General features: G+C 41.0%; 1 protein-coding gene across 3 annotated transcripts in view; it reads right to left on the reverse strand.

Moving 5' to 3' along the window:
- LOC147028658 (NFATC2-interacting protein-like) overlaps positions 1-15,360 on the reverse strand; it is a 74,709-nt gene that overhangs the window by 43,327 nt on the left and 16,022 nt on the right. Inside the window, exons 1-4 of one of the 3 annotated variants that reach the window (XM_085879293.1) lie at positions 15,192-15,322; positions 14,361-14,462; positions 2,161-2,224; positions 968-1,133 (exon numbers count right to left, since the gene is read on the reverse strand). In XM_085879293.1, the coding sequence (XP_085735419.1) occupies positions 968-1,133; positions 2,161-2,224; positions 14,361-14,438 (308 nt within the window). In that variant the 5' untranslated portion in view covers positions 14,439-14,462; positions 15,192-15,322. Of the gene's footprint in view, positions 1-967; positions 1,134-2,160; positions 2,225-14,360; positions 14,463-14,662; positions 14,819-15,191; positions 15,323-15,360 lie in introns of those variants that run through there. The other 2 variants (XM_085879292.1, XM_085879291.1) reach the window with 2 other exon arrangements.

Here is a 15,360-nt window from a genome sequence, read left to right on the forward strand (position 1 = left end):
ACCCTTGGTCACGCGGATGAGTTATTGGTGTCCACGGTCGGTTAGCGATCCGCCGCGTCACGGAATTATCCGTGTGTGATGGCCTACAATTCCGGGGAGTCTGGTGGGAGCCGAGATAGCTTCCCCCCCCCTCCTGGTCTTCTCACCCAACCCCCGGCCCACAACAATATAAAATCTCCAAAAGGAGGCCGTATGAAAAAACATGGTAGGATGTGTGCGAGATTAAAATAAAAAAACAAGACAGGTTGGTGAGCATCCTGCTGAGAGGGAGAGGTGCTGAGAAAAGGGTTCCTTCATAGTGGTGCAGCAGGTGAAAAGCACCAATCGAAGCACCCCTCCTGAGCACCACTAAAGACAGTGATTCACCCACACACCATCCCTCCCCAAGCCTGCGCTGTTCACACATCAGGCCGATGGAAGAGGCCGGCATGTACTCGTCGGAAGATCGGGACGTTGCTGAAAAGTAAGGCTCTCCTTTTCCTTACAACCATTTTCTTTTGATTTCCCCACCTCTGTCACTCCTGTCCAGTGTGATTACCTGTCTAAGTTCAAAATAAGATAGGCAATAGCTGAATCTGTTTAGTGAAGCAGTCCATCATGTTGTCTGTCCTTTCTTGCTTATTCATTGGTTTTTCCCTTTCCCCATTTTTATTATGAAATAAACCCTGTATTTTCTCTGATACCTCCCTGTGATGTTTGAGGCACCAACCCAGTGGGGATAGCAGTACTCAATTAGGCTGCAGATGAAGGCCTTGTAGGTGTATAGAAGTTCAGGTGTGCCAAAGAACGACTTTGCATGATGGAGGATGCCCAGACTGACTTCAGAGGCCAACTTAGATATGTAGGCATTAATTAAACCAACTTGGTAAACATCAGAATCACTGCAATGTTGAGAACAAATTACCACTGGAAATGTGAAATGTCTTACTGGTACTATAGTTTTATTCATGATGTGAACCACAATTACCTGTCAACAAGCGATTTGGAATCTGTCAGGTGAGAATATTCCTCATCGCTGCTCCCGAGCTCATCATCAGAAATCAAATTGACCACAGTGACCTCTTGTATCTTTCGTTTCCGTAAACTGTACACACTCTTCTCTTTCTTCAAGCATGTTTTGGCTGAGCTGCAATCTGATACATGCACAAACTTCACTGGACACAAAAAACAAAATCAATCAACTCTCAATGTTCATTGTTGGAAAACAAAACGTATCACTTTTGGGACGGTGAAAGGTGTATTTTTGTGTCAAGGTTTCACTCCTGATGCAACAATGTAACTCTCAACTGATTGATTACCCCAATCAGATCTACATTTGACAAAATGTCTTGTCAGTTATATGGAATAAATGTACAGATAATTAAATATCCCATCAATGGTAAAATCACTGCAGAGCTTCAACTATTTTTTGGGGTGTTGGTAAGGCAGGCACACTTTCACACACGATTCCCCTCCCCTATTTTTTTTTAATACGTCTAAGGCTCATAATGGAGCTGAAACTCACACATCTTGTAAAGGAGCTGCCACGTACATTGCAGTATGATGTGATGCGACATGGCACAGTGTGCTGCGGTGTGATGAGACATAAGGCGGCGCGAAACGATGCGGTACAATGAGAACTGGGGAATGACACACGGCGTGATGAGGCATGGCGTGCTGCGATGCAGAGCGGTGCAACATGGGACGGTGCGGTGTGGCTCAGTACAGTGTGGTGTGAGTATGCTGTGATATGGTGTGGTGCGGTGCGAAGCGGTACAGTACAGTGTGTTACGATATGATGTGCTGTGGTATGGTGCGCAGTCCGGTGTGGTGTGGTGTGGTGTGGTGTGGTGTGGTGTGGTACGCCACAGTGTGGTATGGCATAGCACTGTGTAAAATACAATCATACAATGCATCAATGACACCAAAACATACAAACCTCTGGGTTATCATCCTTCAGAGTACCTTTTTACGTTACCACTGCTTACAAGTTACCATCCCAGTTATGCTACAACATTATAGATTTCGAAATAAAGGCAAAAGTCATGTCAATGATTTGCCACAAATAACCCTGACAGATAGCATTTTGCAGAAAATGGTTTTAAAAGATTTTCAAGAGTCTGTGGTGATACGGGTATCGTGATCAAGAACAACCTTTGAGCCTGTAAAATATTTTCATACCTTTCTTCAAAATTTCATCCATCGATGCATCACCTAATCCAAGCAAATGCAATGTTGGATTCACCTGCCACAGGAACAAATAGAAAGAAAAACGGAACATGACATGTAAGGAAGATGCTCATCTTGTATGCAATGAACAAAACCTCAAGGTTGTAAGAACTACCAATGTGCCTTTCTCGGACATTATCAATTTGATATTGATGAAGCAGGAAAATGTTGTAAATCATTCGTGTCTATTACATCGGGGCAACATTTAATTAATGATTACAACCAATGGATGCTTGAATTAATTTATTATGGCATTGTAAAACTGAAAATAGAATGTGAACAATTGGCTCAAGATGAAATCAAATTGGTTGGACAATGCAAGGTGAACAAGTGACTCAAAATTAAACTGGCTCAAACTTGTGATCAAATCAAATCTTTATTCCAGAAAACCAAGATGAAAATACAATCCAATAGATTTGATAAAACAAACATTTAACTAGAGCAAGGTCAATGGCGCACCATCGTAAATCCCCATGCTTCCCACCTTAAGCAGAGTTGAAAGGTAGCAAAAATTTCCACCAGGAATGATCCAATACTGTATCAAATAGAGTTCGAAAAATATCCGTTTTGACCCCAACTCCCCAACGCCTTGAGGCATGAACCAGGGATCAAATCTAAAAAAAATCGTTACATATTACATGTGGCCCCCATGTTGTTGAAAACAATGTTGATTGCATCTACAAAGTTTCATAAAAGAACGTTGAAAAATGTGCCCATAATTGCATTTAAGGTATTTGACCTTTTGACCCGCCCAAAAATAATACTACTCCTTACACCTTCTTGCCATGTGGTCATCATAACTTCCAACTTTGGTGAATTGCTGCACGACCGTTTAGGAGGAGCTGGTGTGACGGACAGACAGACGGATACAGACAGACAGAGACAGCAGATTACATTAACCTCTATTTTTTTTCAAAACGTAAGGGGATAACAACACTATTGGTGTGGCCATGAGCATGAACTCTGTGGTCATGATAGAACAAATCAAAGGCAGAGCAAGCGCTTGTAGCTCAACTGTACAATAAGATCTCAATTTCCAAATTAGCATTGCCACAATGAAGCGCATCTTCCAAAAGTAGAACAAAGGTTCCAAAAAAAGTTGCAGAAGAACAATTAACGTCTCATTTCAATAAATGAGAGGTTAAATGTAACAAGCATGGTGCCAGACTCGGTGGCCTTATGGTTCGAGTGGCCACTCTGAATTTGGTAGATCAGCTGTTCGATCCTGTACGGATTTCCAAAACAGTTTCTGTACGAAGGACCATTTCCTTGCTTGACACTCAACATTGAGAGGATATAACAAACAAACCACCTGGGTTGGCATCTTATTAGAGTGGGGTACGCTGGGGAGTGCAGTGGGGGGGGGGGGGAATTCTATTTAATTGATCTGCTGACCATGGAGAGAAAAAGTGACATTACAAAGATTGTGTTGTCGGTACCCAGAGTGCCTCGGGAAGAAGTTACGTCACTTCCCTGGTGGTCACAAAGCCAGCTGTATTTGTTTCAACTCAATATCGGTGTTGTCTTATGTACTTGTTTGCATTTGTGTGTGCAATTTGCAATGCAGCTCCTTCGGAAGCCTTAGACCATGTACACATAGAACAGCACTCTGTGGAGTGCATACCTCCGCCAGGCTGAACAGTTTATGTTTTCTACCCCACTGATATGCTGGGTGCGGATCCAGACATTAACCAAAATCTCATCGGCTTGTTCTTCTCACCAACCAACTCATCCACCAAGTTTTGTCATAACTCGTCCACAACCTTTTGAAATATCATGCTATATATGTTTTTGGCAAAGAATCAATGAAGAAGAATCACTTAAAAGTCGTTTTAAAAAATGGTGAAGAATAACTTTAAAATTCTTGTATCTGGATTCGGATCTTTACCAAAATCGAATCAATTTGTCTTTGTCACACACCCAACTCGTCCACCAAGTTTTGGCCAAACCCATCCACAACTTTTTAAGACATCCTGCTCAAAGACAAACAAGAGACAGACAGGTGAAAACATCACCTCCATCCACCTTCGGTGGCAGAAGTAAAAACAACATTACTCACTGGTATTTAAATTTAAATGATAAATCTAGTCCGGTATTTTTCTCTCGTTTCAATCGCCTGCAACGAACCAAAAACATTCGTCTTGTAAGAACTCATCTTCAACTAGAGGGGGAGCACTCGGTAGAGTGCAAAACCTCTGCCGCCAATACTGCTGGGTCACTCAAGTGAATCTGATATCCTATTCATTGTAGGTCAAAACGGATCAGACTCTACTGAACCACGATTGAATAAACTAAACTAGATCGACGCGCATGTAGAAATGCCAAAAAAATTAAATCGAAATTTTTTGGAAAAAAAAGGTGCAAAATTTGTTTTTTTCTCGAAATGTTTTGGGGGGGTGGAAATCACTTAAAACATGTGGAAATGCAAAAAAATTCAAAAATTTTTCAAATAAAATCGAAATTTTTTTGAAAAAAAGTTGCAAAATTTTTTTTTTCTTCTCTAACAATTTTTTTTTTGTTGGTTGGAAATCACTTAAAACATGTAGAAATGCAAAAACAAAAATTCAAATATTTTTTCAAAATGGCCGCCATAGCGGCCATATTGGACTTTGGACCAAGTCCAAAATATAATGGCATGATCCTTGGACCATACCTAATCCCCCCACCAAGTTTCATCGAAATCCGTCCAGGAGTTTTTCCGTAATACTGTTCACAAACAAACAAACAGACGGGTGAAAACTGTAACCTCCGTCCATCTTCGATGGCGGAGGTTAATAAGTACTGAACCTTTTTGGGTGTGTGAACCCCTTCCATACCCACAAATATTTTGCCAATCACCATGTCCAACTATCCAAGTGACACACGGCGGCCGTTTAGCGCAAAGGTACCTCGGCATTTGGTGTCAGGGAAAGGACTGTACTCATGTAGTTATTCTCTTCAGGCTTTGCAGAAGAACAGAAGAGGTGTTGAAAATTCACCTTTTTGTATAGCTATTGTATCAATTTTAATGAAATGTATATGCACTGCCTGTCATTACACAAGATCGGTAAATTAAACCAATCCCAGAATGATGCATCCAAACAAATAAACACAGCAATAGAAGAAAAAAAAAGAAAAAAAATTTTAAGGTTAAACTTGTAATAACTTTAAAATTCTGTTTTTTGTACGGCTTTTTACTAGAAACTTCAAAGTAAAGCAAAATCTTCAAAGTGCTTCTAAAAGGGGTATGAAAAGTAAAGCATTGAGAAAAACAAGCATAAAAAGATGGAATAGTTGGAGAGAGGCTCGACGAGTTGAGGTTGTGCAAATGTTTAAAAAGGCTTAGAGTTCCATATGTGAAGAATAAACCTTCATCCTCATGCAAGGAACTACCAGGAAATACCCGTTCTTAGGGCAGAGGAAATTTATAGGGGTGTGATGTGTGACTCGATCAGAAATACAGTCAGGAACCAACATACTTATGACAAAGAAATATGAGGTGCCTTGGAAGGCAGGGACGGACAGACACTGGCACAAACCATCGTGTTTTGCTATTAGTTGTATGAAAAAAATATATATTTTGTATGAAGTTATTAGAGTAGTGTGACACCAATCATCCTTCAGGATGACCTGTAACAAAGAAGCTGAAGGAGAAAGGTTCGATTAGGAAGAGATTATTGACCCCGGGCCTTGAACTGCTGAAGATTGTCGGGAGTTGGAAAAGCAGTCAATTGCCAAGTTTCATGGCAAGAGGAAAGAAAAAGTATGTCTTGTTTCTGCATACTGAATATGCAGAAACACACAGACTTAAGGATGCCTTGTAGATGCTCGGCCTTGTTGAACAAGACATGAGTGGAGAAACTACAGCTGATTATTCTGTAAAGCAATGGCAATGGCAGGAAATGTAGAAGACAGAAAGAGATTAAATTATATGGTGATCTCAGGGAGATCGTTTCTTTCTCTGCCATTGGAAGCAATGAGACAAAGGAGTAAATTTCACACAAGGTCAACGTCACAATGGAAACTTTCAATTTTCTAATCAAATTGCTATTAAAAGTAGGGTTCACTTTTACGAGCTGAGTGAGTTTCCAGCGAGCAGACAAAGCACAAGTCACATGGAACAGAGAAGCCCTGACGTAAATCCACCATGTAAATGCAACAGAACTATTTTCAATACATGCACAGGCATCTCTGACTTTGCTTATTTATGATCAGGCACCCAACTTTCTATCTTGATCTTTAAAAACACACAACAAAGAGTTAGCCTACACCTGGAAAAACCTGTCGTCCTATGGACAACTATGTGGCTTTATCACGTGCAACCGGATTTCACGGCACCAGGTACTGTGGCGGTCCACAATATTGCATATTTGTCAAAATTATCGTTCACCAAGCAGCACTCAAGAACTAAAACAAAGCTTCGAAGTGCACACAGACATCAACAATTTTATCTTCTAAAGGCCACATCCACATCAACATTGATCTGATCACAACATTAACAAGAAAAAGAACAAGCAGAGATTGCAGACCCTCACGAGGACTCGTTTTGTGCAGTGTATTTTGTGTGGAGTTTGTGCACAGGTGTATTACATAATTAAGAGACCTAATTAGAACTGCCACTTTATAAATGCTGGCAGTGATGACTGGTTCAGCCAGTTCAGAGAAGATTTTTGAAGGTTTTTTTCTTCTTTTTTTTTTAAAACAATATGGCTACTGAATTACGTGACTGATGCCATCAAAAAAATTTTGTGGACCATTTTATTCCTACATGACCCTCAAAATTTTTCATACCGATCAGATGTTGCGTTCTACATATGCAATTATGAAGTTATAACAAAGGCACCGATGACGTTATTTTTTTTTTAAATCAAACATTCCATGTGAGGAGTACTTGCTATATGCCGAGTTTCAATTTTTTCCTTGGTGCGGTTTCAGAGATACAGAGGTCCAAAGTTTTTCCATTTTTCCAATATGGCTGCCACACCACATGACTTTTGACATCATAATTAACCTCCGCCATCGAAGATGGATGGAGGTTACTGTTTTCACCCCTCTCTGTTTGTTTGTTTGTTTGTGAACAGTATTACGGAAAAACTCCGACGGATTTCGACGAAACTTGTTGGGGTGGGTGAGGTCTGGTCCAAGGATCATGCCATTAGATTTTGGACTTGGTCCAAAATCCAATATGGCCGCTATGGCGGCCAATTTGAAAAAAAATTGAATTTTTTTTTTTTTGCATTTATACATGTTTTAAGTTATTTCCAACCCCCCCCCCCCCAAAAAAAAATTTTTAGAGAAAAAAAAATGTTTTTGCAACTTTTTTTTCAACAAAATTCGATTATATTTTTGCATTTCTACATGTTATAAGTGATTTCCAACAAAAAACATGCCAAAATTACAATTGCGGCTGATTTTGGAACTTCAGGTGGATATACCCACGTAAAATCAATTCCTGTCTCAAGGAATCTAGTTATGACGAATGAATTGAGTATATAAAAGTTAAATGTAAAAGGGAAAGTTGCAAACTATAACTGTGAGCACTGTTGACATCAAATTGAATGAATAGGATATCAGGTTCACTTGAGTGACCTTGCAGTATTGGCGGCGGAGGTTTTGCACTCTACCGAGTGCTCCCCCTCTCGTTGTTGAATTTGTTTTTATGTTGATCAAGGCCTAATTTAGCCACTCCTTGGCCAGAAACTGTCAAAATTATGTTATGATTTCGACGAAACTTGGTCCAAGGATCATGCCATTAGATGCCATTAGATTTTGGACCTGGTCCAAAGTCCAATATGGCCGCTATGGTGGCCATTTTGAAAAAATATTTGAATTTTCGTTTTTGCATTTCTCCATGTTTTCAGTGATTTCCAACCAAAAAAAAAATTAATTTGTAAGAGAAAAAAAAAAATTTCAAACTTTTTTTCAAAAAAAATTCCATTTTATTTGAAAAATATTTGATTTTTTTTTTGCATTTCTACATGTTTTAAGTGATTTCCAACCCCCCAAAAAATTGTTAGAGAAAAAAAATACTTAGAAATTTTGCACCTTTTTAAAAAAAATTGATTTTTTTGGGGGCATTTCTACATGCGCGTCGATCTAGTTTAGTTTATTAAATCGTGGTTCAATAGAGTCTGATCCGTTTTGACCTTTAATTAATAGGATATCAGGTTCACTTAAGTGACCCAGCAGTTTTGGCAGCGGTGGTGTTGCACTCTACCGAGTGCTCCCCCTCTCGTTGAATTTGTTTTTATGTTGATTAAGGCCTAATTTAGCCACTCCTTGGCCAGAAACTGTCAAAATTATGTGTCCCTTTTATCTCTGCATTCATAGTTTTGCTTATTAATTCCCAAATATTTTACTTCTATCTCCTCAATGTTATCCCAATTCCTCTCGCCACAACAAATTAAAATAAATTAAAACTGGTAAACCAGTAATCCCGGGCTTCGAGGCGTGCCTCCATTTTAACAAATTTCAAAACTATCACCCTGTCACATGATATGGGTTTTCCGAGTTAGAAAGTTAGTTCAAGTCTGCAATGGGGCCCAGCTATGGGGTCCCTCATGTTATATCAATGAAGGATTGAAAAGCCCATAACAATACATGATAAAGAAAGAAACTTCACATTGGACAAATCGAGGCTGGACAAATTTTCAAGTCCCCAAAAAAGTCCAATAACTCCACATTTGCATATTAATGTAAATGGCGAACTTGTATAACGTTAAAATACCTTCCAGAATGTGTGGTCACTATATGTCTATCTTCTTTGGATTTCATTTTACGACATGTCAAAAATGGGTGATTTTAAACTTTGGGGGGCTCTGGGGTAAAATACAGACATAGTGTAAACATATTTGGAGTCCCCTCTGAAAGGCCTATCAGAATCTGTCATTAACATTTTTCAACTCTCATTTGCATATTTGGCATATTTAATGAGGCGAATCGGCATCATTTTAATCATATAAATTATGGAACGATTTCGACGAAATTAACAACTTAACATTCCAATGGAACCTCGCAAATGTGTGCAAAAGTTTGAGGCTATCGTGTTATCCCTTCTGGAGGAGATGTTTTTAGGTTTTGGAGAAAATCCAATATGGCCGCCATACCACGTGACCTACGTCATCAAAATTTTCAAAGTATAAACTGCAGGTGGAGAGTTATTAAATGGATAAGTTTCATTGAATTTCATCCAAGCGTTGTTTTCATTTTATGACATTTCAAAAATGGGTCATTTTCAACTTTGGGGGGCTCTGGGGCCTCACTGGGGTCAAACACAGACATAATGTAAACATATTTGGAGTCCCCTCTTTAAGGCCTATCTAAATCCGTCATTCGATTTTTTCAACTCTCATTTGCTTATTTTGCATATTTAATGAGGCGAATCGGCATAAATTTAATCATATAAATTTAGTGACGATTTTGACCAAATTAACAACTTGATATTCACATGGAACATCGCAAATGTGTGGAAAAGCTTGAGGCTGTTGGGTTATGCATTCTGGAGAAGATGTTTTTAGGTTTTAGAGAAAATCCAATATGGCCACCATATCACGTGACCTACGTCATCAAAATTTTCAAAGTATAAACTTCAGGTGGAGAGTTATTACGTGTTTAACTTTCATTGAATTTCATCCAAGTGTTGTTTTCATTTTATGACATTTCAAAAATGGGTGATTTTTAACTTTGGGGGGCACTGGGGTCAAATACAGACATAGTATAAATATATTGGGAGTCCCCTGTTTATGTGCTATCTAAATTTGTCATTAAATTTTTTCAACTCTCATTTGCATATTTTGCATATTTAATGAGGCGAATCGGCATCATTTTAAATCATATGAATTATGTAACGATTTCGACCAAATTAACAACTTAACATTCCCATGGAACAATGCAAATGTGTGCAAAAGTTTGAGGCTGTCGTGTTATCCGTTCTGGAGAAGATGTTTTTAGGTTTTGGAGAAAATCCAATATGGCCGCAATACCACGTGACCTATGTCATCAAATGTTTCATAGTATAAACTTCAGGTGGAGAGTTATTATGGTGTTAAGTTTCGTTGAATTTCATCCAACAGTTTTCCCTCCAGATCCGCCACAAAATCGGTCAGTAGAACATAAAAACGTCTTTAATAATAATAATACTAACGAATTCAAAAGGGCTTCAGCCATTTGGCTTGAAGCCCTCATAAATATATAACCACTATCCCCCCCCCCCCCACGCACCACAGCAATCTCATTCCACTTGAATTTCCTTCTGTCTGTACTTCCTGTTCTCCATTTCTCCATTCTTTTTTCCCCCTTTTCTCAATATCTCCAAACAGAATCTTCGTCAAATATAAACATTTTTTCCTTGTTCCTTTGAAAGTATTGTAAAACATTTTAAAATGCTTCACTTTCCAAAATTCTCTTTCAGAGTACTGCACTTGTTCTTCTTCACAACAATCTATTGAGTCGCCGAAATAGGTGACCCTTATTGTCAGTAATTCTGTTTCTTTGGATGTTTGTTCGTTTGTCATCAGCATAAGTGGTAGTAAACGTGGGCCAATTTTGACCAAACTCGGGTGGTAGGTACATCTTATGACAGAGTGCTTTGGAAATTGTGATGGTTGCTAGGGACGCTTTGGTTCCCTAGCAACAACCGAAAAACCTTCAAAATCGGTACCGTTCAGGCGAAATCAATTCCGAATGCCATTATCCCACGTAGGGTTATGAAATTTGGCACGAATGATCTACAGGTCATTCTCTATCAAATATATTCCGGTTTTTGTGATACATGGAATACTTTACCCGCAGCGCCCCCTACAATTAGGGTATGCTTGAAAATTGGCGAAAATTGAAGGCCTCACTGGCGACCAGGTGAGTGCATCGATACGAATGAAACTTTGCAGGTTCGTGGTACTCAATGAGTACTACAACTTTGCCTCAGGACATATTGACCGATTTCGCTTCGGTCAGGGGTCAAAGGTCAATTAGTGCAAAAATCGATAATATGCGAGAGCTGGAGGTGCCTTCACGCCAAATGCAACTCCTAGGGTTATGGCTGGATGGTCATGAAAATTCACACTAAATCGTCTGGAATATATTGTGCACAAACGAACGAGCCGGATTTTCGATTCAGATTTTTGTTCACCCACAGCACCCACTCGAACTTTGGGGATTTCCGATTTCAAACCGCATTTTCGGTACTTTTCATTCAAATGGATACAGAGTAGTTATCAGTAGATGGAACTGGATGAGATTTGAAATGCATAATCTTAAGGTGATTCCCTATCCGTGATATGACATCCATTTTGCTCTATATCTTATAGTTTCCATGCTCGGCAACCCATCGCCGTCTACCGGCTTGTTTCTCTTATTCTTCACAAAGATTATCATCCAAAACTGTCAGCTAAGCACACGGTCCATCAACCCTCCTCCCGTACCAACAGCACCACGTTTCTCAATGCCTTCAACAACTCTAACCTCCCATCCAACGATCTTTATTGCAGTTTGTCCAATTTGGAAATTTTGAATCAGCATTTTTCCACCTCCCCTCTTTGTGCTAACCCCCACCCCAAAGTTTCATGTCTCCCCCATCCCCCCTCCCCTTTCTGGATTCCTCCACATCCCACCTTCTCAATGCTACCCCTTAACCACATCCCCTCAATGTTTCCACCTCCCCCTATCCAATCGGGTATTCCCCCACATCCCTCCCACTCAAACCTCACTCTGCCCCCAATAAAGCCTCGCTCTCACCCAGCCCCCACCTCCTCCTCTGTCCCCAAAAAGTGTGGACCTCAAACATCCGAGGTCTCCGCTCCAATCTGACAGATCTCTCAATCCAGGTCACTCCTGATAAACCAGACAATCTGTTTAACAGAATCTTTCCTCCCTCAGGAAGTCCCTGACTCCTTAGTGTCTCTCCCTGGCTATTGTATCCTCCAATAAAATAGGCCTGACCTCGACCCGGTGGTGAAGTTGCACTTTACATCACAAACTCAATTTCTCCCAATCACGAAGGTTCCCCAATCTTCAGAAAGGCAGCAGCCTCTTACCTTTCTTCAGACCTTGACAAAAAATCATAGGCTGGTCAAACACTTGGAATACGTCTTTCAATTCAGACGAATCTCTCACACTCTCTCACCGAAAGTGCCATCTGGTAAACCCTCCTATATACTTTCTTAACAATCCTCTTGAAGAAGTTTAGCAACTCAAACTCTTGGGTCTCACCATCAACCATGATAATTTTTGGGCAAACCACATTTCAAAGTTGGTCTCCAAAGCCAGTCACCAACTGGGTCTCCTCCATCAGATGAAGTCCATATTTGGCATACCTGAACTCCTATCCACCTACAAGGCCTTCATCCACAACTTGATGGAGTAATGCTCTCCCCTTTGGGCTGGCAACCCTGCCTCACATCTTCCTTAGCTCGACACCATGGAAAACCAAGGCCTTCAAGATTATTCAAATGCCCTGTGACGAAGCCGAGTCTAATGGGCCTATCACTTTCCCATCGTAGACAAGTCGGTGGTCTCTCTAACTTCAACTGCCTCCTTTCTGGTCTTGCATCCTCTGCTCTGTGGTTTTGTCCTTCAACCCTCCTGTTTATACCCCACCCCCACCACCCCCCCTTCTTTATTGTTGTTTTTATTCTGTTGCGTCCTGATCCGTTCAATGTACTAAATCTTCCACAAGTCATGACCTTGTATACAAGTAAATAAACAAACAAAAACACACTTTGTTGAGGTGCTGACACATCATTATTTGATATTACTGTGATACCACCCCACAAGGCACTAACCTATAGTGTTGCATGGTCAAGCTGTGAACAAATATAGTCCTGCAGTAATTTTCATTTAATATTTTTCCTTGCAAGCTCAAAGTTGAACTCGCCTGAGACGTTCACAAAATGAAGCTGTGTGCCAAACTTAGTGACACGAACTGCCCTCCTTGTTCAATTATTCTGCTGACAGGTAAACCCACAAACGGGATCACCACAACACCCGAGTGCTCGGCATACGGCCGTGGCGCAAGTAAAAAAAAAACAAAAACAAAAAAAAAAAAACACCAAATTTCCTTTTAGACTATGAAGCACAATATGGTGAGAAATACATTCACCAAATGCCATTTTCACTGGATCCTTTTGGCTGGAAAAACACAAAGGCCTTCTCTGGAGGTGCCTGCGAACAGAATCTGGTTACAGTGGTCCCTGACCACTTCCGACCTCATGGACTATGGGGGCTCTCTACCTTCTACTTCCACTTTGGACCCCAGTAGTTTTCCACCAACCACACCTCTGCCCCCATCATGGAGACAAGCAGCTCCCCCCCTCCCCCCCAACTCCTGCAAACATGGAACAGAGCTGCTCCATCCCCTCCTGTGGAAACCAGCAGCCACCTCACCGACCCCCGTGAAGCCTGACAGACCCCCTCCCCCACTGTCAATTGGACACCCAGCCATCCCCCCCTGGGCTTCGCCTCGATTTTCAATAATTTTCACTGTCCTGTGGTGATGTCTATCACAGTCTTTTTCCAATCTAGGGGTACACCCGATTATCTGACATTCACCAGGATTTACGGACTTAATTAGAAAGACATCAGATTACACGACAAATAGCCTGGGGTCGTGTTCAAATCGGTTCAAGCGGGGGGGAGGGGGACATTCCCTCCAAAATGGCAGACGCCGAATTTGGCGCCAATCGAAGGCCGTTTCTCAGTGCCAAATGACACCCCCGATCAGTCATGTTCGCCCGTGATGCCTTTGTCCATTCGACGGAATCTAAAATGCGACAACACGACGTCGTCACAAGCATCGAAAAAGCTTGTCTAATGGCGAGAACGGTGGATGCGTCGGCAAATTGCGTCCGTTGGCGATCAAAGGCAACAGCCGCCATTTTTGTTCACCCTTCAGCGAGAACCTCAGGGTCTGGGCCTAAAAACCCGTCTCGGTGTCGTCTCCACACTTGGGTTGAGTCTATGTGCATAAAAACTACCGGCCTGGAGCAGCAAGTTTAGATTAGATTAGTTTCGGTCCGTCCACGCCGGCCATCTGGCCCCAAGGCCTAGTCCAAGTGATGTGGGATGGGGTGGGGTGGGGTGCGGTTATATTTATTGTTTGGGTGGGTGAGTTACAGGAACCTACAGCCCCGTTAAAAGGAAATAATGAAAGTACAACGCATGGTTTACAAACAGTTCACCTGTCCGTAATACACGCCCGTGTCAGGAACTTCATCAGCAGAAAGGGGTTGACGACGACTTGAGTTGGGCATGGTCATGGTGTTCACACAGCCTTTAAAATTCTGTACAAGAGAAACAAAACCCGCACGAAATCACAACACCATGAGCACACGTGCCTCCGCCGATAAATGGTAACATGAACAAGTAAAACAGGATGATCAACAGCTGGGCCTGTCCATTACTACAGTATCCAGGTTCGTTTAATTTAATCATTAAAATACATTGCAGGTCAACGTGAGCAAGAGTCGAAACCTCGAATCACCTGAATGACGTCCATCCCGAGCCCTGGTCTTTCCTTGATTCTTAAATTGGCACTTTAAATGTGATCACGATAATCCGTGCACAAAAAAAAAAAAAAATCCGCCGTTTCCAAAATTAATAATAATGAAGAAGAGGAAGAGGCGACTAAATTAAAAAAAAAAAACCACGGGAGGGGATTAAAATTCGTTGCTATGGTATCACGTGCTTCGGTTGTTGTTATCTTTTGTTGAATAAAAAAAACACCAAATGTTGCTGTAACCGCAACTTGAGGCTTAAGAGCTAACACACGTCGTCATCTTAAGTGAAAAGTCATAATAAAGCTTATTGAGTTTGCTTGGATCGGAAAACCGTTTCGGAAACGTTTGCAGTCGCGATGACGTAACACTGTGCGTAACGACGTCATCACGCGGACAGCAAAAATGCCAAAAGCGCACTATATTGTGCGTGGAAATAAAATTATTTTATATTTTATGCATACATATACATTTTGCCCTTGACATCAACAATGATAACGCAATACTTCGTATTACCTTTGTATAAATTCGATTCAGGGATTCAGATCCGGCTATAAGACATCTTCAACATCAGTAACGATTCCAAAAGAACGGTGTGTACCCGGGGTGTGTTCCGTCGTAGCAAGCCGCTTGCTAACGCTTTGCCACACCAGCCGTTCCGTATCAACTGTTTTGCAAGCAACAG

This window comes from Eptatretus burgeri, chromosome 4, assembly GCF_056783735.1.
Source record: "Eptatretus burgeri isolate ZD-2024b chromosome 4, Ebu_testis_v1, whole genome shotgun sequence".
NCBI classification, from domain to species: domain Eukaryota; kingdom Metazoa; phylum Chordata; class Myxini; order Myxiniformes; family Myxinidae; genus Eptatretus; species Eptatretus burgeri.